The sequence below is a fragment of the Mustela lutreola genome, chromosome 7 (assembly GCF_030435805.1).
Source record: "Mustela lutreola isolate mMusLut2 chromosome 7, mMusLut2.pri, whole genome shotgun sequence".
In the NCBI taxonomy this organism is placed as follows: Eukaryota; Metazoa; Chordata; class Mammalia; order Carnivora; family Mustelidae; genus Mustela; species Mustela lutreola.
Window position 1 is genome coordinate 123,943,365 of NC_081296.1, and position 21,283 is coordinate 123,964,647.

At 47.8% G+C, this 21,283-nt stretch overlaps 1 protein-coding gene across 2 annotated transcripts in view; it reads right to left on the reverse strand.

Moving 5' to 3' along the window:
* DGLUCY (D-glutamate cyclase) overlaps positions 1-18,640 on the reverse strand; it is a 77,194-nt gene extending 58,554 nt beyond the window's left edge. Inside the window, exons 1-2 of one of the 2 annotated variants that reach the window (XM_059182497.1) lie at positions 18,404-18,640; positions 15,689-15,785 (exon numbers count right to left, since the gene is read on the reverse strand). Coding sequence is in view for 1 of the 2 variants with exons in the window: in XM_059182496.1 (XP_059038479.1) it covers positions 18,404-18,494 (91 nt within the window). In the remaining variant the exon portion in view is untranslated. The remainder of the gene's footprint in view (positions 1-15,688; positions 15,786-18,403) is intronic. The other variant, XM_059182496.1, reaches the window with a different exon arrangement.
* Between the last annotated feature and the right edge of the window lie 2,643 nt (positions 18,641-21,283).

Genomic DNA, 21,283 nt, shown 5'->3' on the forward strand with positions numbered 1-21,283 from the left:
CGGGGCCTCTGCTGGCTGCCCACCCTCACCACTGCCTCTCAAGAACACTCTGCCAAACAAAATGGTGGGCTCACTCTCACACATGTCTTACTTGTGCCTTTTTTCTTTTTTCTTTTTTTTAAGATTTATTTATTCACTGGGGGAGGGGGGAGGGGCAGAGGGGGAGAGAGAATCTTCAAGTCGACTCCCTGCACGGGACTTGATCTCAGAACCCTGAGATCACGACCTGTGTCAAAATCAAGAGTCAGATGCTTCCCTGACTGAGCCACCCAGGCGCCCCTACTTGTCCCTTTTATTTTGTAAAAGGAATTTCCCCGATGTAATCTCCCTACAATGCTTATCTCCCTCACAAGTCCCACCCCCCAAGAGGACGCACTTTCCACCTGAGGATTCATGTGCTTCCAAGAAACTGGACCCCCCTCCAAGGTGCTGGGGACCGAGCCTGTGGCCGGAGGTAAGGTGATCACGTATTTCCATCTCCCACGTCCAGGGAGTGGTTCATGGGGCCTCTGTGGGTCCAATCAGAAGGTCCCTTGGGACTGTCTTGCGAATGGGAAACAGAAGGTCCACAGGGGCTGTAGACGTGAGGCCTGGACCTCATCTAACTTTCCTAAGCAAGACCAGCTTCTGGGCAGAACAGACACGTGAAGGGTGACAGCCAAAGCCCCACTCAGACCCGGTGCTGGCGCCATGATGGCTTTAGAACCCTGGACGGCACTGCGTCTCAGATGGGCTCCCCCTCTGACTCTGTTGGGTCCGTAGGTCAATAAATCCCATTGGGTGTAAAGCAATTTGAGTTGGGTTTTCCATAACACGAGGAAAAATGCACCACGAACATGATTTCCTCTTGGGGGTTCCAAAGCAGCCAGCAACCTTCAGGCCTCAGTTCCCAAGCTAGCTCTTGAAGAAGCCCAACGAATCCCATTACCTCCTTTCCCCTGGGATCCCGTGTGCTATTTATTTAGGACTCAACCATGCGTGGAAGCTTCACAATAAAACTGTCCCTATTTTCCCCACGGAGAACAATGAGGCCCCGGTGAAGTTTTCTCCATGGCTACCCGTTTATTCGTTGGTGAGATTGGGACTAGAAATGAGGACCCTGTGTGATAGGGAGGCTATGAGTAAGCTTTTATTCCTTTTTCTAAAAAGGACATTCATTTAATTCCCCAGTTAGGATTCTAACTTTCTTGAGTCCAAAGCCATTTTTTCTTCCTCTTTGGACCATCCATTGGAGTCACGTGGGATGTGTTTGTATCTCAGTGGCCAAGGGAACGTCCTACAGCCAGGAACACCCTGGCCAGGGGCTCAACGATGCCCGGAGATCTGCCGAGTTCTTTAAGAAGTACCAGGTGCTGGGCAAAGAGCTCGACATATGTATTCTCATCTTTAATAAATGGCTCACTGTATTTACATTATTCTTGGGCCCAAGGGCAAGTGGCCTTTCGCCAAGGCCTGTGAGCAGAACTGTTTGGACTGAAAGTATAAGCTCTCTCCCGAAGAACAAACACAGAGGGCAGGGTCCCTTACTATGGCACACGGAAGGGGCCAGGACTCTGGGTTCGATTTCTGGCTCTACTTCTTATTATCTGGCTGGTCTTGGGCAAGTTACTGTATTTGTGCCTTGGTTGTCTCGTTTGTCAAATGATGATCTAATCCCAACACCTCCGTGGGCTGTGGGAAGATTCCATTGTATCGAACACCCAGCGCAATGCCTGGCATTCTTTTGGCTTTGTTCTGTTCTATTTATTCTTTGCTGGGCATGAACCAGCTGCCCGTTCTCACATAGGTGTGTGTCCCACACCCTTGCTCCATGGATGCTGGCCAGCCCTACCCAGGAGCCAAAGAGATAGAAAAGTTCAAGGAAACATGGGCCACCAGGTAGGGAGAACTTTCCATCCCCTTCCTTGCCAAACATAGATTCGCAGCTGGAAAGCCAGAGCGTGCCGAGGAGGAATGGTTATGGCCCAAGCTGCTTTGTTTCACGGCAAGTTCATTGTGTTTGGATTATAACGAAGTGTTTTTCCTTTTGTCTCTGCCCAGCAAGCCGTGAACAGTTCCAGATCTGACAGCCTGAGCCCTCGGTCTAACTTATTAAAGAAAGGAAAGGGGATTTGCTGGGTGGTTCAGTCTGTATTTTTTCAATTAAGAGGTGACACTGTTCCTCTGAACAGTCAGACTCCCCCTGAGGTTTTAAGCATTCTCGTATAACCAGCACACACTTGCTCAGGGCTCTTTGTCAACTGACGGGGAATGTTCTACCTCTTTTGGTAAATGAGAGGCACTTCTCTGTGGCTAAGGCGGGGAGTGGGGCAGGGAAGCCCGAGGGACAGGAAGAGATAAAATGCCCTACATGTTATCACTTCTTTTCATCTCCTCCTGTATTCAGTGAAGGCGGGTCTGCCCAGCATTTTGTTCCACCCCAGGATGAGGCTTCTGGTTAAAGACTTCTGTTAAATGGTTCTTTGTTTCTGCTGGAAGCAGTTCTCTATCTGTTTATGGGAGGCGGCACTCTCAAAGTATAGATCCCCAGGACACAGTGCTTGATAAAATTGCAAACTTCTGGCTCCATAGGATTCCCACTGATTGAGATGCTAACCAAAGATGGGAGAACCTTGGGTTGCAGATGAAGAGCTTGGGTTTTACAGTCAGATCAGTATGGACTAAATCCCAAGCTTCAGCTCCACTCCCTACTACCTATGGACCCTGCCCAGGTTATGTAATCTCTCTGGGTCTCAAGATCATCACTTGCGCAAGGGGAATGCTGAACACTCAAGAGGTATGGTGCTTCTGTGGTTATTGCAAGGATGCAGCAAGATAATGCTTGTTTAACCATGCTTGCCATCTAGTAAACATTCACTGCATGCTAACTCCTCTTTTTATATAATACTGCATACAAAAAGTCTCAGGAGGGACGCCTGGGTGGCTCAGTTGGTTAAGCAGCTGCCTTCGGCTCAGGTCATGATCCCAGCGTCCTGGGATCGAGTCCCACGTCGGGCTCCTTGCCCTGCAGGGAGCCTGCCTCTCCCTCTGACTCTGCCTGCCACTCTGCCTGTGCTCTCTCTCTCTCTGACAAATAAATAAATAAAATCTTAAAAAAAAAAAAAAAAGTCTCAGGAGCTTATTATGTACAAGAAATAAACTTGGCCATCACAACCAGTGTTAAGAGTCTACCAGTACAGGTTTTGAGAAGTCTGCAGACCAGCAACCGGACAGGGAGGTATCATGATCCACAGGAACTCTACCAGGACTCACAGCAAATTCTCAACAACGAGCCAGCCAGGAGAGGGCAGCAAGAGAGAGCCAGAGTCTTACTGTAGCCTTTACAGTCACCATGCCTGAATGTTAGAGGCATTTGGTGTGGTCCAGGTTGGTACTAGTTTGAAAAGACACCAGATCTGGTGGGTGGAGACACAGTAGTGTGAATTTCACAGCTGGGTGGTGTACATTAGCATGGTGGGTGGTGACTATGTTTCTGACTCAGCACCTCCAAAGATATTTACTTTAAGAAATCACACAGGCATCACTCTATTGTAGGAAACAGGAAAACTTCATTGAGATGAGGTGGTAATCTAAACCAGGGACTGGCAAATTCTTTTGCACAGCCTGTGAGCTAAGAATGGTCTTTATATTTTTTAAGCATTGTTAAAAAAAGAGGAGGAGGGGAAAAATATCAATAGCAAAGAACAAAATAAAAATAATAAAATAGACAAGTAACAAAACCAAGAATATTGCGAGAGTTCATTTTTTCTGTCAACTTGATTGGGTCATGGGGTGCCCAGAGATTAAACATTATTTCTGGGGTATCTGTGAGGATGTTTCCAGATGAGATTAGCATTTGAATCAGTGGGCTGAGTAAAGCAAACTGGCCCTCATGGGTGGACATCATCCAGTTCCTGGAGGGCCTGAATAGAGTAAGAAGCAGAGGAAGGGAGATCTGCCTTTTGCCTGACAGTTTGTGCTGACACACTGGTCTACTCCTGCCTTCTAATTAGGACCTCACCCCTGGTGCCCCAGGTTCTCAAGCCTCTGGACTCGCTTAGACTGAAAGTATACCGTTGGCTTCCTTGGGTTTCTGGCTTGCAGATAACAGACTGTGGGACTTCTCAGCCTCCACGATCCCTTGAGCAATTTCTTATATATTATACATAAGATACAGTAGATAATACAGATATAGTTCCTATTGGTTCTGTTTCTCAAGACAAGAAAAAAAGAACAAAAAGCCCCACAGCATACTTAATGAGAAAATGTTGAGAGCACTCCCTTTAAGATCTGGAACAAGGCCTAGGAAGTCCCATTATCAGCACATTATACTGGTCGGCGTAGTAGAACACGGGGGAAAAAGCAAATTGAAATGTGGAAGGATTGGAAAGGAAGGACAAATACCCTTGCCGCTCTTAGGATTGTCTGGATGGAAAACCCAGTGTGATCTACAAATAAATTATTAAAATTGGTATGAGAGCTCAGGAAGTTTTCTGGATACAAAAGCAATATGTAGAAGTCAGTTGCATTTCTATTTACCCGTAACTGTTAGGAAATATAATTTAAAAAGATACCACCTATAAGAGCATGAGCAAATATCAACCCTTCAGAGTAAATCTAACAGAACATGAGAAAGCCGTTATGGAGAAAATTGTAAAACTTTACTGAAAGGCTTTAAAGGACCCAAGTAAGTGGAGAGACAGTATTCTCGTGACAGAAAGAGTCAATCTTATAAATATATCAGTTATCCCCAAACTGATATACATATTCTAGGCAATTCCAATCAAAATATGAACAAGATTTTTAAAAAGATACTCAACGAACTGATGCCAAAGTTTATTTGGAAGGGCAAAGGGCCAGGAAATGCCAGATCATTTTTTAAAGGACAGACACGTATGGCGGCAGAGGACATTTCCTTGATCAGATCTCAAGACTTCTTAGAAAACCATAGCAATTAAGAATAAATGAAAGAACTCCCACAACTCAAGAGCAAAAACAAACAAGCTGAAAACAAGCAAAAATAATACAAGAAAAACAAAACCTCAACCCAATGAAATAATGAGAAAGGACTTGACAAGACATTTCTCCAAAGAATTATATAAAGAGCTAATAGGCACATGAAGAGATGCTCAAATCACTAACTGTTACAGAAATGCAAAGAAAAACCAAATAAAATGCTGTTTCACGAGTGCCTGGGTGGCTCAGTTGGTTGAGCATCTGACTTGTGGTTTTGGCTCAGGTCAGGATCTCAGGGTCATGGGATCAGGCCCCACATCAGGCTCCACACTTGACCAGGAGTCTGCTTAAGACTCTCTGTCCCTCTCCCCTGCTCTCCCTCTCTCAGTATCTCTTTAAAATAACTAAATACATCTTTTAAAAAATACCATTTCGCTCCACCACCCATTAGGATGGCTGTTATTAAAAACAAAACAATACATAAAAACTGAAAATATCAAGTGTTGATGAGGATGTGGAGAAATTGGAACATTTGTATATTGCTGGTAGAAATGGAAATGTAAGATGGTATAGGTAGCCTTTGTGAAAACAGTATAGCAGATACTCAAAATCATTAAACATCAAACTACAGCCCCACTTCTGGGTATGGATCCAAAAGAATGGAAAGCAAGAACTCAGACAGACATTTGCACATCTATGTTCTTAGCGGCATTACTCAACAGCCACCGTAGGTGGAATAGTCACAATATTATTATTTGCAATATTCTATAATAGGTCCAGTGATGGATGAATGGATAAACAAAATATGGTACATGCATATAACGGAATATTCCCAAAAGGAAAGACATTCTGACACGTGCTACCTGGATGAACCTTGATGACATTGCACTTGTGAAGTAAGCCATACACAAATCCCATGTGATTCCACTTATTCCACTTTCTAGGGCTAGGAAGAGTGGGAAATGGGGAATTATTGTTTGATGAGAACAGAGGTTCAGTTTGGGATTCTGACAAAGTTCCGGAGATGGAGGGTGTTCATGGTTGTATATTAAGTGAATGTACTTAATGCCACTGAAATGTGTACTTAAAAATGGTTAAGATGGTAAATTTGAAGTTATGAATAGTTTACCACATTTTTTTAAAAGATTGGGTGAGGGGTGCCTGGGTACCAAGTCAGCTGGGCGTCTGACTCTTAGTTTTGGCTTGGGTCATAGTCTTGGGGTTATGGGACAGAGCCCCACATCTGGCTCCACTCAGCATGGAGTCTGCTTGAGATCCTCTCTCTCCCTTTCAAGACAGAAAGTTTGGGAGCTTAGAGGGAAAAAAAAAACAACCACTCACATATGGAAAGTTGATTTCTGATGGAGAGGACATTGCAAATAAATGGGGAAGAAAGTAAAACTGGGAGGCAAGCATCTTATAGCAAGCACAAAAATCAAATCCAGGTAGATTAAATACTTAAAACACGAAAGATTTAACACTAAAATATGAAAGACAAAATAAGAAATTCTTAGAAGACAGTATCAGGAAATACCTTTATGACTCAGCTTGGTAAAGGTATCTTGGATAAGAAAAAATCTCACATGAAAATGAACAGCTTCTGTTCAAGTCACCATAAATAAAATGCAAAGGCAATTCCAAGCTGCAGGTAGATACCTGAACGTACAGAACTGATACCAGATTATAATCCTGTAAACCCTTAAAGAGCTCTTAGGAATCAATTTAAAAAATATCAACAGTCCATTCAAAAATAGGCAAAAGACATAAACAGGGCATTTCACAGCAGAGGAAAAGCAGATGATACATAAAAATTACAACCATAAGGAGCCATAGACCACGCCCATGCAACTGACAAAAATTAGAGTTGACAAGAATGAGATCAACCAAAACACTACCACTGACCACCATTGGAAGTGTAGATTATTACAATCTCTTGGGGAGCTGGTGGGGGGTGGGGATTAGCATCATCCAGGAGACTTGAAGGTGCAAGTGCCCTTCAGATTGGCCATTCCACGCATGGGTATGCACTCGAAAGAACAGAAGAGCTCCACGCAGTATGGGATACTCCCACAGCGGACTAGTATGTAGCAGTAAAAATGAACTACAGTGGGGCGCCTGGGTGGCTCAGTCATTAAGCATCTGCCTTGGGCTCAGGTTGTGATCTCAGGGTCCTGGGATCGAGCCCCATGTCAGGTTCCCTGCTCCGTGGGAAACCTGATGCTCCCTCTTCCACTCCCCCTGCTTGTGTTCCTGTTCTCTCTCTCTCTGTATCAAATAAATAAATAAAATATTTTAAAAAAAAGTACTACAGTGTCTTGCATCAACAGTAAGGAATCTCTAAAATGTAATGTTGGATGAAAGAAGTTACAGAAGAATATGTATTGTATTCTTTATTTTTTTATTTTTTTATTTTTTTATTTTTAAAAGATTTTATTTATTTATTTGACAGAGAGAAATCACAAGTAGATGGAGAGGCAGGTAGAGAGAGAGGAAGGGAAGCAGGCTCCCTGCTGAGCAGAGAGCCCGATGCGGGACTCGATCCCAGGACCCTGAGATCATGACCTGAGCCGAAGGCAGCGGCTTAACCCACTGAGCCACCCAGGCGCCCTGTATTCTATAATATAGCATTAAAGTAGGCATCCAAGCTCTGCAAGACCAAATAATATACTGCTAGAGATTTAAGTGTGTGCATGCATGTGTGTGTGCGTGTGTGTGTATGTGTGTGTGGGGGGGGAGTGAAACTATAAAGGAAAGCATGGCAGACGAATTCTGTGTAGGTGCTCCCTGATAGAGAGAGGAGTATTGACTGGGGAGGGACATTCTGAGGCTTCTAAGAAACTCACACTGTTCTATTTCTTAATTTGGGAGGTGGGGATGCAGGTGTTTGTTTTGCTATTCTTTAAGATGAACATATGGCTTATAAGTATGCATGATACATTTCACAATTTTAAAAAATAACATAAAAGATAAAGAGCCTCTCTGTGATGATTAAGGATGCAGGAGAAAAGTCAAATCCTCTGAAGGGCAGGCAAAGGCAGGGCAGGCTGTCATACTCTGGACCAACAGGAAAATGTAGACCAAGAAGGCTTAATTTCTGAACATCTATTTTTGCCTCTCAAGCATTTTTCCCTTTCTGAAACTGCCTTTCCCTGCAACCCAGAGGGGCTGTCTGGTGGGCACGCAACTCAGGACAGTTAATTAGGGTACCTCCTCTCGTCTGGCTTCTGTGATTAATATAGGGATGAACAGAGGTCCCAAGCCAGCCCAGTCAGAGCTGTCCATATCTCTCTGTTGGAAAATCAAGAAAGAGGTAACATTGCTATATGTAATGCATGGTGAGCCTAGAGCTCCATGAAATCAGCCTGAAAATGAAGCCAGCAGAGAGAAAAGCAGAAATGAGGACTGGAGAGTCACAGAGGGGCAGAGAGAGGGTAAGAGACAGACAAAGTCCTCATCCTGTCATTTGAGTGCCTTGATCCAGCTATTCCTGATTCCCATCATGGAGACAGTTGTGGATCCAGCTGTGATAAAAAACGTGCTGTGTAGCACAGAATTTTGTATCAGGAGCAGGGGTTTGCAAGTGACAAGCCCTAATATGTGGCATGGGCCGTATTGGGGTAGGGAGCGGAGCAGTGTGGAGCTCCCCCTCCCTGACGAGGAAGTGAGCAGTGTCTGATATGTGGAGCAAAGCTGCTAAACCCTCTCCTGTTGAGTCTGGGGATTCAGACTACAACACTCAGTGAGTTTGGAAATTCAAAGACCTTGTTTTTAAAAAAAAAAAAAAAAAAAAAAGCCAGGTAATGGGTGTGCGATGGCTACATCTTCAGTCTTTTAAAAATATTTTATTTATTTCTTTATTTAAGAGAGAGAGAGCACACATAAGTCAGGGGAAGGGCAGAGATACAGACTCCCCACTGAGCAGGGAGTCCGATGTGGGACTCAATCCCAGGACCCTGGGGTTATGACCTGAGCCAAAGGCAGATGCTCAACTGACTAAGCCACCCAGGTGCCCTTCTTCTGCCTTTAGAAAGGTACTCTTAACAAAAAGATACACTTGAATCTCAGCTCACCTTTCTGAAAGCAGGGAAATGGGAAAACAGAGCCACAAGATCCTCCTTGTGCCTGTGGCCAGTAATTCAACTGAGCTGGGAACCAGAACACCGTCTTCTGGTATTGCAAAAGTCAGATCCCTGCATGGGGCTAAGGTTGGTGCCTGCACAGTCTGGGAGAAGGAAAACACAGTGGGAGATAAGAGAGGAAGGCTGGAGAGGGCTTCTTCCCAGCAGCTCTTGCTGGGCCCTCCCAGTCTAGCCAAAGTGACTATTCCCCCACAGTGTGGACTGATTCCATTGGGAAAGAGCCTGAGGGCAAGCAGGCTGATTAGCCCTGCCCCCCTCCAAAGCCTCCCCTGCCCTGCTACCCAGTGTGTCCAGGGCAGAGGCCAAACAGCTGTAAACCTAAATGAGAGCTAGGGAAGAGCAGAGCCCAGAGATGATGTTAGCAGACAGACAGGGGTGAGGACAGGATCCAGATTCCAGAGCCTGACTTGACTGGGCTCCAGTGCCGGTTGCCAGCTCACAGACTTATCAGAAAACTTACTGCTGGGGCACCTGGGTAGCTCAGTGGGTTAAAGCCTCTGCCTTCGGTTCAGGTCATGATCCCAGGGTCCTGGGATCGAGCCCCACATCGGGTTCTCTGCTCTGCAGGGAGCCTGCTTCCTCCTCTCTCTCTGCCTGCCTCTCTGCCTACTTGTGATCTCTTTCTGTCAAATAAATAAATAAAATCTTAAAAAAAAAAAAAAAGAAAGAAAGAAAGAAAAGAAAACTTACTGCTCAGCAACTGTCTCGAGTTTAGAGACTCATACTGCCAGAGACACCCCCTCTAGCAAACCACAGCATGAGATTGCTCAACCGCTGGGGCCCAGCCTGGACCTCTGGGCTGAGAGCCTCGTAAAGGGCCTGCTGGAGGATACAATCTCCAGAAGACACATCCTCTCTGATGCCACTTACGGAAGGCAGTGAGCCAGGGAAAGTCTTCCAGAGAGCAGAGCCCCAGGCACCCTTGGATGGTGGAGGAACTCCTGTCTTCCAGTAGGTAGGATCTGGCTTCTTGCCAGCCATCTTCTGCAGCCTGTTGGTGGAGTGATCACAACAGGCTGTTTCCCCCCAGTCCCTTTGTTCAATGCCAAGTGGCTTTTCTTCCCAGGGTCTTATTTTGTTTCTGCCACCATTAAAGGATGCCGGGGTGTTGAACTTAATCGCTAGCTGTCAGCTGACAGATTCTTAACAGTAACATCCAGACCCGACCAAGACGAATGTGCAGCCGCCAGCTCTGCCACAATGTGGGCAGCCCGTACCAGGCTGGGTGGCGCATTTCTGAAATGGTATGCTAGGCAGTCAAGGGGTACAGTGCAGTGGTTATCTATTAGTTTCTTTCTGCCCTGTAATTAGTTTACTTATGTTCTCCCCCCCCACAAAAGTATGTCTAAGTCCTAACTCCCAGCACCTCTGAATATGAATTTATTTGGGAAAAGGGTCTTTGCCGATGTAATTAAGGGAGGGATCTCCAGAAGAGATCGTTATAGATTAATCCAGTGGATCTTGAATTCAGTGATGCGTGTCTTTACAGGAGGATGAGACACAGAACGAGAGAAACCCAGAATGAGCAGCCACAGCCCAGTAGAGGCGGAGACTGGGAGGTTAGGGCAGTAAGCCAAGACTGAAGACTGCCGGGGGCCAGAGAAGCTGGAGGAGGCCGGGAAGGGTAATCCCCTTGGGTCTTTGCAGGGAATGTGGCTCCGCCAACAACTTGCCATCAGACTTCTGCCCTCCAGAACGGCGAAATAATATATTTTTGTTGTTTTTAGCCACCAAATTGTGGAAATTTATTGTGGCACCCCCGAGAAACTCATTCACGCCCAGACATTTGACTGTCCCTCCCCCAGCGGGGCTGTCAGTCACTCCCTCAGACCCAGGGGACCTGTCAAAATGCCCCGTCCCCAAGATCACCTTGGTTGGTTTGGGGATGGTCACTCCAATGGACTATTCATCTGTCCCCAAAATTCGTATATGAGAATCCTAAACCCCAGGAGATGGGCCTCTGGGAGGTAATGACGTGATGAAGGTAGAGCCCTCGTGAATGGGATTAGTGCTTTTGTAGAGGAGACCCCACAGAGCTCCCTTTCCCCTCTGCCTTGTGAGGTCTTCATGAGAAGATGGCCATCTGCCTGCCAGGAAGCAGGCTCTATCCAGACATCAAATCTGCCAACATCTCGGTCTTGAATGTCCCAGCCTCCAGAACCATGAGAAATAAATGTGTGTTGTTTAAACCCCTTGTTTGCGGTATTTTTGTTTTAGCACCCCAAACAGACTCAGACAGTCACACAACCCAGAGCAGGCTATCGGAGTTACCTTTTGTATTTGTATAGCTGTTGGGAAAGAAGAGTTTCTTGCCCTGAGATCGCCAGATACAAGGACAATTTCTCTCCCTCCATAGAAGGAGCTGCCCTGAGAAGAGAGCCAGCTGAGAAGGAAGCAGGGCCAAGGGGTAGGAAGGGAGAGGCTATCCCTGACCCTACAAACAAGCATAGCTAAATACAGATTTCCCTCTGGGACTTTTCGGCCAGTAAATTCATCTTTCTTACGTAAGTCATAAGTTGGGACTGTCACTTGCAAACCCCGGGTCCTGACCTGCACATTCGGAGAGGTAGCTAAGCCCAACTGATCTCCTCAGCCACGGGGAGCCCAGACTTGGGGGAGCAGCATAAGTAGAGGTCTCCTCGAGTGACAGGGTTGAGGCTCCTGGCATCTCTGGTGCTCATGGTCTGGGCCACTGGACCAGATCCAGTCCGCCCAGCTGGACAGCCAGCCAGTGCCTTATCTGAAACGCTGAGGTGATTACCACAGACAGAATCCCAGTCATTCCAAAGAACAGATTTGGCAGCAAGTAAAGTTCAAGCACGGAGGTAAAATCGCATCATCACGAACAATGAAAGTTTCTGTAAAACATGAAGATTTGCTTCTACTGAACTACAGAATGTGAGAGAGATGCCAACAACGGATCTGGAGCACAAGGCGTTCCCTGGCCCGGGCAGCATCGCCTTCCACCAGTGCTTTCTCTAGCCTTCTGTGCTCCTTGCTGAGGAAAGTCACTGCTCACAGAAAGTCCAATCCACCACAAACTCACCAGCTGAGACCTGTTTCCTACCTGAAGTCTTAAATCCTGCTGAACCGTCAACCCCCCAGGCCAAATGCCATAACTGAAGGAATTCAGAAACCCCAGAGAATAAAGAACCCCTGGGCAAATGCAAAAATCCCATGTATTCTTACAACCCAGAGGAGGGATGGTGGTGTTGCTTTCTTTTGCTTAGCTCCTGGAGGGCAGAATAGCTCTGTCCTCAGCTGACTGGCTGTGCAGCTTCTACAAGTCTGATTGTCAAGGCCAAAGCGCGCTTCTATTAAAAAAATTGGATAAACCCTGAAGAATTTTTTTTTTTTTTTTTTTTTTACAAAGGACCTTAACCTGATGTCTCAGGCTTCCTGAGTGAGAGTTAGAAGTTTCTGAAAAAATAGTCCATTCCTTCACCATCTGTAGAGCACCTTCTATCTGCTGGCAACGTTCTTCCGCCCCGGAGCTGCTGATGGGGAGACTGGTGAGTGAGATCGTGAGAGCAGAACCAGCAGTCGTGGTCTGCGAGATGTTGCCTGAGCTGAGCTTTGACAGACAACTGGAAATTAGCCCCAGGAGGAAGGTAGAAGAAGGCCCTGCTGGTGAAGGCATGTCCTGAGGCATGAACCTGCAGCCCCTCGAGTGGTGGGCACACTTGTCGTCAAGATGGAGTGGGGACAGAAAGGTAGGCAAGAAATTACTCGGAAGGGTCAGGTGATTAACCGAAGGCGCGTAAGCTTGATCAGAGGTCTCTGGGAGCCCTGAGGAGCAGGAGGATGCCCTGAGCCAAAGGCATTAGAGGGATGACTATGGCAGGACTCCAACAGAGGACAGGACTAGAGGTAGTCCCTCAAGAGTCCTTTCCTTTGCCATATCTGGGTGAGAAGCACTAAAGTCTTTCCCCAATGGTATGAGAATGGAGGAGAATGGTATGAGAATGGAGGAGAATGGTATGAGAATTACAGGAGTTGGAAGAGCTGGATTCACTGGAATTGTTACCAGATTGAAAGCAAAAGATGCAATGAGAAGTGGGATTCCAAGATAATGACTAGATTTCCTTGTTCTGGCACAGGCAGCTGGCGTAATGATACCATTCCTGAAAATTAGGAACATAAGAAGATGGGTAAGTCTTGGAAGAGTCTGATGAGGAGTCTGGCTTTAGAATGTGAAGTGGGAGGAGCCTGGGGACAGCCACAGCAGCAGTCCATGAAAAACTGGACATTCAAGACCCAATGGCAGGACGGAGAGCAGGGAGGACACCAAGGGAGAAGGCAAGAAGGGGAGTGAGTCAGAAACCGAGGTGCAGGGGACATTCAGGGAATGAGTGGAACAGGAGGCCTCCATAAAGAGACCATAAGGAGATGGAAAACAGTGTCCAGCAAAGTAAAGTGGAAACCTAGAGAGCAGAGGCACCTCGAGAGAGAGGCTCAAAATGTGGGCGTGTGCAATAGTACCAATGTTCTAGACAGATGGAGTCACCTCCGGGAAGAAAAACACCAGCTGGACCTAGAGAATGGCTGGCTTTCATGACATCTATCTTGGCATTTGATCATGGGAACATATACTGGATCACAATGGGTGATGGAGGTCTGAATGTATAGGCGGACAGTGTTGACAGCTAGTGTAGACAATTCTTTCAAGAAGCTTGACTGTGAGGGGAGAGAGAAAGGGACACTGAAGGGAGAAGTCAGAGAGAAATACGGGATCAAGAACAGAGTCCTGTTCAGGCAGGAGAGACTGATGAGAATATCGGTAGACAAGAGGGTAATGACATGAGCAAGAGAACACAGAGGTGGGTTTCTGAGGGAGATGGGCATCAGCGGCACACAGAGAAGGTCATCCATTGGCAGGGGCGCACCCCTTTCCTGGTATGGCAGGAATGACCAGGGAAGATCTTGAGAATTTCTTGGGCCCTCAGTTTTGTTCAGTGTTATCAGTGGACAGGTTGGATCCTCTAATATGATAATGACAGACAAAGCAATGGAGGTTCAAACAGGGCTTGATGGAAAAGGAATAGTCAGGAGGAGACACCAAGGACCAAAAGGGACAGGAAAGGGTCTAGGGACACTTGGAAGGGTTTCCCAGCAGCCTTGGGAGCCCAGGACTCTAATGGTCCAGATGATGTGATGGACAATTCCTCCTATAGCAGTCAGAGTCCCAGGAAGGATCAGGGTGATTTAGCTTGATAGACACACACAGAAGGATAAATGGGCAAGAGGGATGAGAGAAAGATGCAGATTAGAGTGAAATCCCAACCACCACAGTCAAGTGAAGCCAAACCCTGAGTTAATAGCAATCACTGGTCTAGGTGTTTAGCACAGGGGCCAGGTCACATCTGTGTGTAGGCTCGAGTCCCTCTTCAACAAAGACAGTGTCTGGGGGCAGACAGAATAAAAATGGAAAGAGCAGGAGTTTTAGAGTCAGGCAGACATGGGATTAAAACTGTCCCTACCATTTCCTTTACTGAGCTCACATTTTTGGTCCACAAAATAGGAAAAATACATGCTTTGCAGAATGTACAAGGATTAAATGAGACGGTTAACACAGAGCAAGCCTGCTAGGCTGTAGACTCCATCGGGTGCCTGTTTTGTTACTCAGGGCTCTGGGTCTGCCTTGAGCAGGTGCTTGGCACATGGTAGGGCCTCATGCAAAGTTCCTCCTTCATCTGTTAGGCAATATACTTCAAACTACCTTCTCTGTCCCTAGAGAAGGGATTACTATTGGTATTCCCTTTTTTGGTCCATCCAAGCTGTTACTTGCAATGATAAGAATGGAACGTTGATCTTTACTTCCTTTCCTTCAACCAGGTTGCTATTGAACTCAGCGCTTTCAGAAACGCAGGCACCATGGAAGTTGACCTCTAAGACCACAGAACTGCCAGACCACATGGCTGCCCAACCACCCACCAAACATGTGGCTTGTTCACTTCATTACAGTCCTGTGGGCTCGTGGGTAATCTTTGATGATGTGGGGAGAAGGTTCCCTCTTCCACACATGCAAGGGTGGACTCCAGGAGAATGGAAGGAGCTGGGATCTTTCCTTCATCAGTTATCCCGGACTCAAGATCACAAGGAATAGTGACTCTCTGGAGACAACCTCTGGAGTATGAAATTGACATTGCAGGTTGGGGAAGTTGTTGAATGATCCAGAAGAAAGCAAACAAATAAACAGCCAATGCCAATGCTACCCTTGCTAGGAGGTTTGGGTGGTAAGGGGACAAGGCTGCCCAACCCAATGGACAGTCAGTCTGACGTTCCAGCAGGAGATAACCACGCTATACCACCAGAGGTGTTTGTCTGAAACATAGAGCCAAGAGCTGCCCTGGATTTCACTAAAGAAGAAATCCAAGAGTAAATCAGGCATCCCTAAGAAGTGGAGCTCAGGTAGGCTGAGAATCTGGCAGCCTGAGTAGGCACTAGCCACTCCAGATTCAAGTCCAAAGTGCACCTCTGGGATGTTATGGCCCCATGACCGTGACCTGCTCTCAATTTCTGCCCTCCCTTTCTTCCTTTTAGTAAGAGAACTCCTACGTGTTCGTTGGGCACATTTAGTTAGCCCAGCTACAGACTACATTTTCCAGACTCACCGGCAGCTAAGTGTGCCCCAGTTCTGGTCAAAGAGCGATCCGAGCAGAAGGACCTGAACAGCTTCTGAGGGACGTCATCGAGAAGGGGGCTGTTTGCCTGCAGGCAGGAACAGAAGGTGGACATGGTTGAGAAGCTACAACTAGGGTGAAGAGGGGGATACCCTAGGCCCTGAAGGGGTGAGAAGAAACACAGGTCAAGGAACTTTGATTCCTGAATGACCCTATGGAGCAGAGTTGTTTCCTGTTCTGCTCTGACCTTCTACCTCCTGGCCTGTAGGTGAAAGGGAAATATACTTCTATCCTTTTGGAGCCAATGTATTTTGGGGTCTTTTGGTTACAACTTACTCTGTGCCCAAAGTCCTACAGAGCGTTTCCCAGAGATACAGATACTAACAGCTTGAGTACCCAGTGGGATATTTATTAAAAATTTATAGTGTACCAGGCACGATTCTAGACACCGTGCATATGTTATCTCATTTAATCCATCCAGTGCTCCTTAGATAAGGGCTGTGGTCTCATTTGACAGAAGGAGGCCCTGGGAGATACAATTCTTTGTCTGAAGATGCTTAGCTACTGAGTAGCCTAACTAGTAGTCAGACCAGTATCTGGATGGAGAGCCTACCCTTAGCCACGATGCTTTTCGGAGCAGAATGTCTTTAGTTCCATGCAGTGTAAAGGACACAGCTTACTTTTACTAACTTTTCTTCAAAATCATTGCAGAGCCAAGGCAAGTCATTTGGTTTCTGTGCTGTCAGTTTTCTCCAAGAGAACACAGGAAAGGGACCCAAACTATCGATCTCACAGAACTGCTGGAAGGAGAAAATGAACTCACATATGTTTAAGGAATGCTTTCAAAACTACCAAGTGTGGCACAGGTGAAATAGCACCTTAATGCAGGCCGGGAAATACTTAAAATCAAAATAAGAAAATGCACTCATGGTGTGCCTGGGTGGCTTGGTCGTTAAGCGTCTTCCTTCGGCTCAGGTCATGATCCCAGGGTCCTGGGTTCAAGCCCCCATCAGGCTCCCTGCACCGCGGGAAGCCTGCTTCTCCCTCTCCCACTCTCCCTGCTGTGTTCCCCCTCTCTCTGTGTCTCTGTCAAATAAATAAAATCTTAAAAAGAAAAAAAAAGGAAAGAAAATACACTCAAATTTTTTTTAAAGCAAATGTCATCTAGCAATTTGGCAGATCGCCTGGAAAGGCTGTGGAATCTACAAAGGAGAGGGGTATGTCTGGTTTTGTGCATCTGTCACCCTCAATGGAAAAGGGGAGAGATTAATTGAAATTCATTGAAAGAGAGCACACCTGTGTGCCTGGTGTGCACGCATGCAGTCACACACACACACACACACACACACACACACACACACAGTCCCATGCACACACACTCAATAGAAGGCTCGATATAAAAGAATCATTATTATTAAGACCAGGAGTAGCAGCAATTTGCAATGCCCATGGGAACTGGACAGGTACAGAGGTCGGGGAGTTGCGGTGGCGGGGGGGGGGGGAGGGCAGGCAATGTGTTTGCATGTGAGTGGGGACTGCTGTGTAAGTCTGGTGTCCAGGCCTCTGAGAGTCAAACATGAAATCTCCCATTTTCCAAGGAAGCTCCTATTAATCAATAAATAAAACACCTCAGAGGCCAGCAACTGATCTCTGGGACTTAGCCCTGCTGCCAGATGTCATATCTGACTCTTTCAGATGCTTCATCATCATTTTGGACAAGCCACAGTCGGCTCCTGACCCTGCCCTGCCCTTCACCCCAGGCCACCTTCCTCTTCCTTCTTCCTCATCTCCACTCCACCCCCTGGTAAAGCCAGCTTTCTCTTTGCTCCCTACTCTCAGACCTCCCCTTCCCTTCCTTCTAGAGCATACCCAGTGATCTTGAAGACACAAAGCAGCTTCCCTCCTCTGCGTGCCAATCAATGCCAACCTTCTCCTTTCTGCCAACATAATCTCAACCTGCTACCCGCCCCCAACGCATGATAATTTTTGCACACGGTCTCAGGAAGCAAGGCGGATTATAGTTAGCTCTCAATTGTCCGCAATGAAGGAGGGGGGGCAGGGAGACACAGATAACATGAGAGAAGAGACACTCCAAAGTCACAAGGCTTTGCCTTTAGCGTTTGGTGGCGCATGGCGCAAGGTCCGAAGCCTGTCACTGCAGCCCCCAGTGGAGACGGAGACAAGCCTGATAAGCCGTGGAATGGGACGCACAGAGCTCAGCCCCCAGTCGATGATCAGGCTCCTGCCTCCACGCCCCTTTCCCCCTCCTTCAAGAGCCCTGCCTAGGTTCAGGCCAACGGCCCCATGCCGGCCACAGCCCCCATGACCATCCCCGTTGTGGCCATTAGCTTCACTGCCGTGTCCCAGGCAAGCCTGAGGTCCCAAGACCGAGAGTTATACTGACAGGTTTCAGTTTTACTTTCTCTGCTTTCACAGGACCTTGGTCTTCTAGGGCATAGTGGCTTGGACCTCTAGGCCCCAGCAGGAGAGGGGACAGAATGAGAAACACCACCCACACCTGAGGGCATCAGGTGCTGCCTGTCAGGAGCTGAGCCCTGACCTTCAGAGGCTCCCCCCCAACCACCCCTGTGGGGAAAGAATTTCAGGGAACAGCCCCTGGGTGGTGGCGGCACCGGGGGGCGGGGGGCATGTGTGTGCTGTCCTGGGGGGAGGGGCTGTGTCGTGTTCTGTGCCCTCCTGACTTACTGTTGGTTTGGGACGTCGGGACTAGGGCTACAAACAGTTCCTCTCTTTGTTTCCACGGCCTCGCAGAATGTGCGCTTCCCCCAAAAGGCATAAAGGTCCCCTTTCTTCGGCTCGCCCGCGCCACCGCGCCGCTGGGGCTGTTCGTGGGGCACGGGTCTGGGAGCCCAGGCCAGACCCAGCGCTGACCGTGGCAGCCTGCAGCCCGTGCTCACTTGGTCCCTGCCCTGGCGGGGTGGCCTCCCGAGGCCTCCTGGGCGGGCAGCCAGCTCCGGTTCTTAAAGTGGCAGAGCCTCCAATGGTGCTTCCTGCAGGAGTCAGCCTGCCCTCCCTGGAAAAGAGGACGTGGAATTCACGGGGCTTGGGGGAACTTTGAAAAGTCCTGATGCCTGAATGGCAGCCCCAGAAACTGTGATCCAGGAGTAGGGCCGAAGCACTGTCCCGGAGATTCTAATATGCACTGAGTCTTGGGAATCACCCCAGCACTTCTCGGACCTCAGTGTGCTCAGGGACCATGAGCAGATCCCCTTCAAAGGCAGATTCCGATCCAGAAGGTAGACGGCCAAGGTTCTGCATTTCCATCCAGCTTCACAGACCACGCCCAGGGGATGGTGGTGTCAGCACCCTGCCGCCCCCATGGGGAGTCCGGGACCTCCTCCCTCACCGAGGCCAGCTGTTGTGAGGGTTCACCGAGGAAGGGCTCAGGGGATGGTGGCTCCCTCAAGGGTAGAACAGGATCTACTTTCCTCTCCTGCTTCAAAGCCACCTGACTTCTCTTTTGCCCCAGGATCAAGCCTAAATACCACCTGAGTTCCCTCACCGAATGGTCCCTGCTCACATCCGTGGCTTCCGCTCCTGCTTCTCCTGAGTCTCCGCACCCCCAACCTCAAAACACGAGTCACACGCATGTAGGCCAACGGCTGGTCCTCCCTTTCATCTCTGGGATCTTGTGTGCCCCTCCCAGACCTGGTTCCCCCTTTCCATCCTCTGCTCCCCTGGCTAAATTCTTCCCTTCCCTGATGCCTTGGCACAGGTGCGAGCTTCCTCCAGACAGCATTTGCTGGCTCCCGAGTACAGGACAGGTGCCTCCTCTGGGTTCCCAGCTGTACTTCTCCTCCCAAAGCCGCAAACCCTTAGGCTTTGCTTGTTTCTCTGCCTCTGATGGTTGGAAGCTCCGGGAACCTGAGCTCATGACTGTGTTAAATAATATTGGAATGAATGAGTGAGAGAACAATAGAATGAATGGATGAATTACTCGAATGAATGAATGGAAGTTCTCTTATATTATAGAATCAGGAACCCCATGTTCCTGATTCCACCCAACCAGGCTGCTACCTCTGACCAGCCAGACCCTCCTCCCGTGTCACTTTGCCAAGGTCCCCAGCGACCACAGATGCTCCTCCTTCACCGTCTCCAGCTCCAGCTTTGCCTGCAGAGCCCCAGAGTGGGAAGTTGCTCTGATGGACGTCCTGTTTCTAGCAGATGAACTAAAAGTAAAAGGTAGATATCACATTGGTCCTAAGTCACAGAGGAGCCAGAGCCCATGTTAAACTTTATTGGATGCTAACCCAAAGATGGAAATAACCCAAGTGCCCACCAGCAGATGCATGGATAAACATCACGTGTCCTATAAACACAGAATGGGATCTCTAGAAAAGGATGGAAGTCTGTACACACCACAACATGGATGAACCTGGAAGACATTCCGCTAGGTGAAAAAAAGTCAGACAACAAAGGACAAATATTACCTGATTCTACTTACATGAGGTACTTAGAAGAGTCGGATTCATAGTCAGATGAGTGGTTACCAGGGGCTGGGGGAGGGGAGAATGGGGAGCTTCTGTTTACTGGGTACAGAGCTTGTGTTTGGGACGATGACAAAGTTCTGGAAATGGATGCACCGACACTGTGAAGGTCCTCGATGCCACAGAACTGTGCACTTAAACATGTTGCAAATGGTAAATTCTGCATGTCTATATTTGACCAAACACATATAAAAGGCTTTATTAGTATCCTAAACCACAGGGACACCTTAACTAACGCCCACCCCACAAGCGGTGATTATTTATAAAGAATCTTTGTAAAGATCTTCAGGGCCTGGAACACACCCTGGCCTTTTCTTTCTGTTTTTTCCCTTGAGGCATAAAGCTGAAATGGAAAGCCCCAGAAGGTTAGGCTGTGGGGACTACCAGAGGTACAGGAATGTCAAATATTTACAGTTGGTTTCTTCAGGGGGGTGAGATCCGGCAAAACTGCTAGGGGAGGCAACCAGTACAATGTTCCGATAGCATCAGAGTGTGCTTGGGGGAAGAAGCAGTTGCTTGTGTCCAAAGAATTTAGGAGTATAATCAAGCTATTGTTGGTAATTGCTTAGCTAACGCGAGTCCCCCTCAAATAAACAAACAAACAAACAAACAAACCCAGGTGATTATGGTATGACAGGTGACTGACACTATTCCAGAGTTAAGGAAGGGGTAGGCCATGGAAGGGTGATAGAAATGGGAATTCGAGATGCCTTGCCCAGCCTGAATTTGACAGGAAGCTTCCAGAAGTGGCTGCCCCTTGATAGTGGTGGGGCTGAGGGATCAGTCCTCAAAAGTAGATCTGGCCTCCGGTAAACCTGAGGTTTCTGCCAACTGCTGAAGAGAGATCAAAGGCCATGTCTTGCTCTGGCTCCACGGAGACCTCGAGGAGAAACCACACGGCATCGGCCCGCAGCCAGCAACCCTCGGCCTCATTTCACTCATTTTACATCAGCCCGGGGAACATGCAAATCCCTGTCTGCTGCGTCCACAGAGGTAGCCAGGAAGGACTGGATTCTGGTTGTCGGCTCTTGTCTCCAGCGGCCTTTCTGCCTTCTCGGGCATCATACAACTTCCCCTT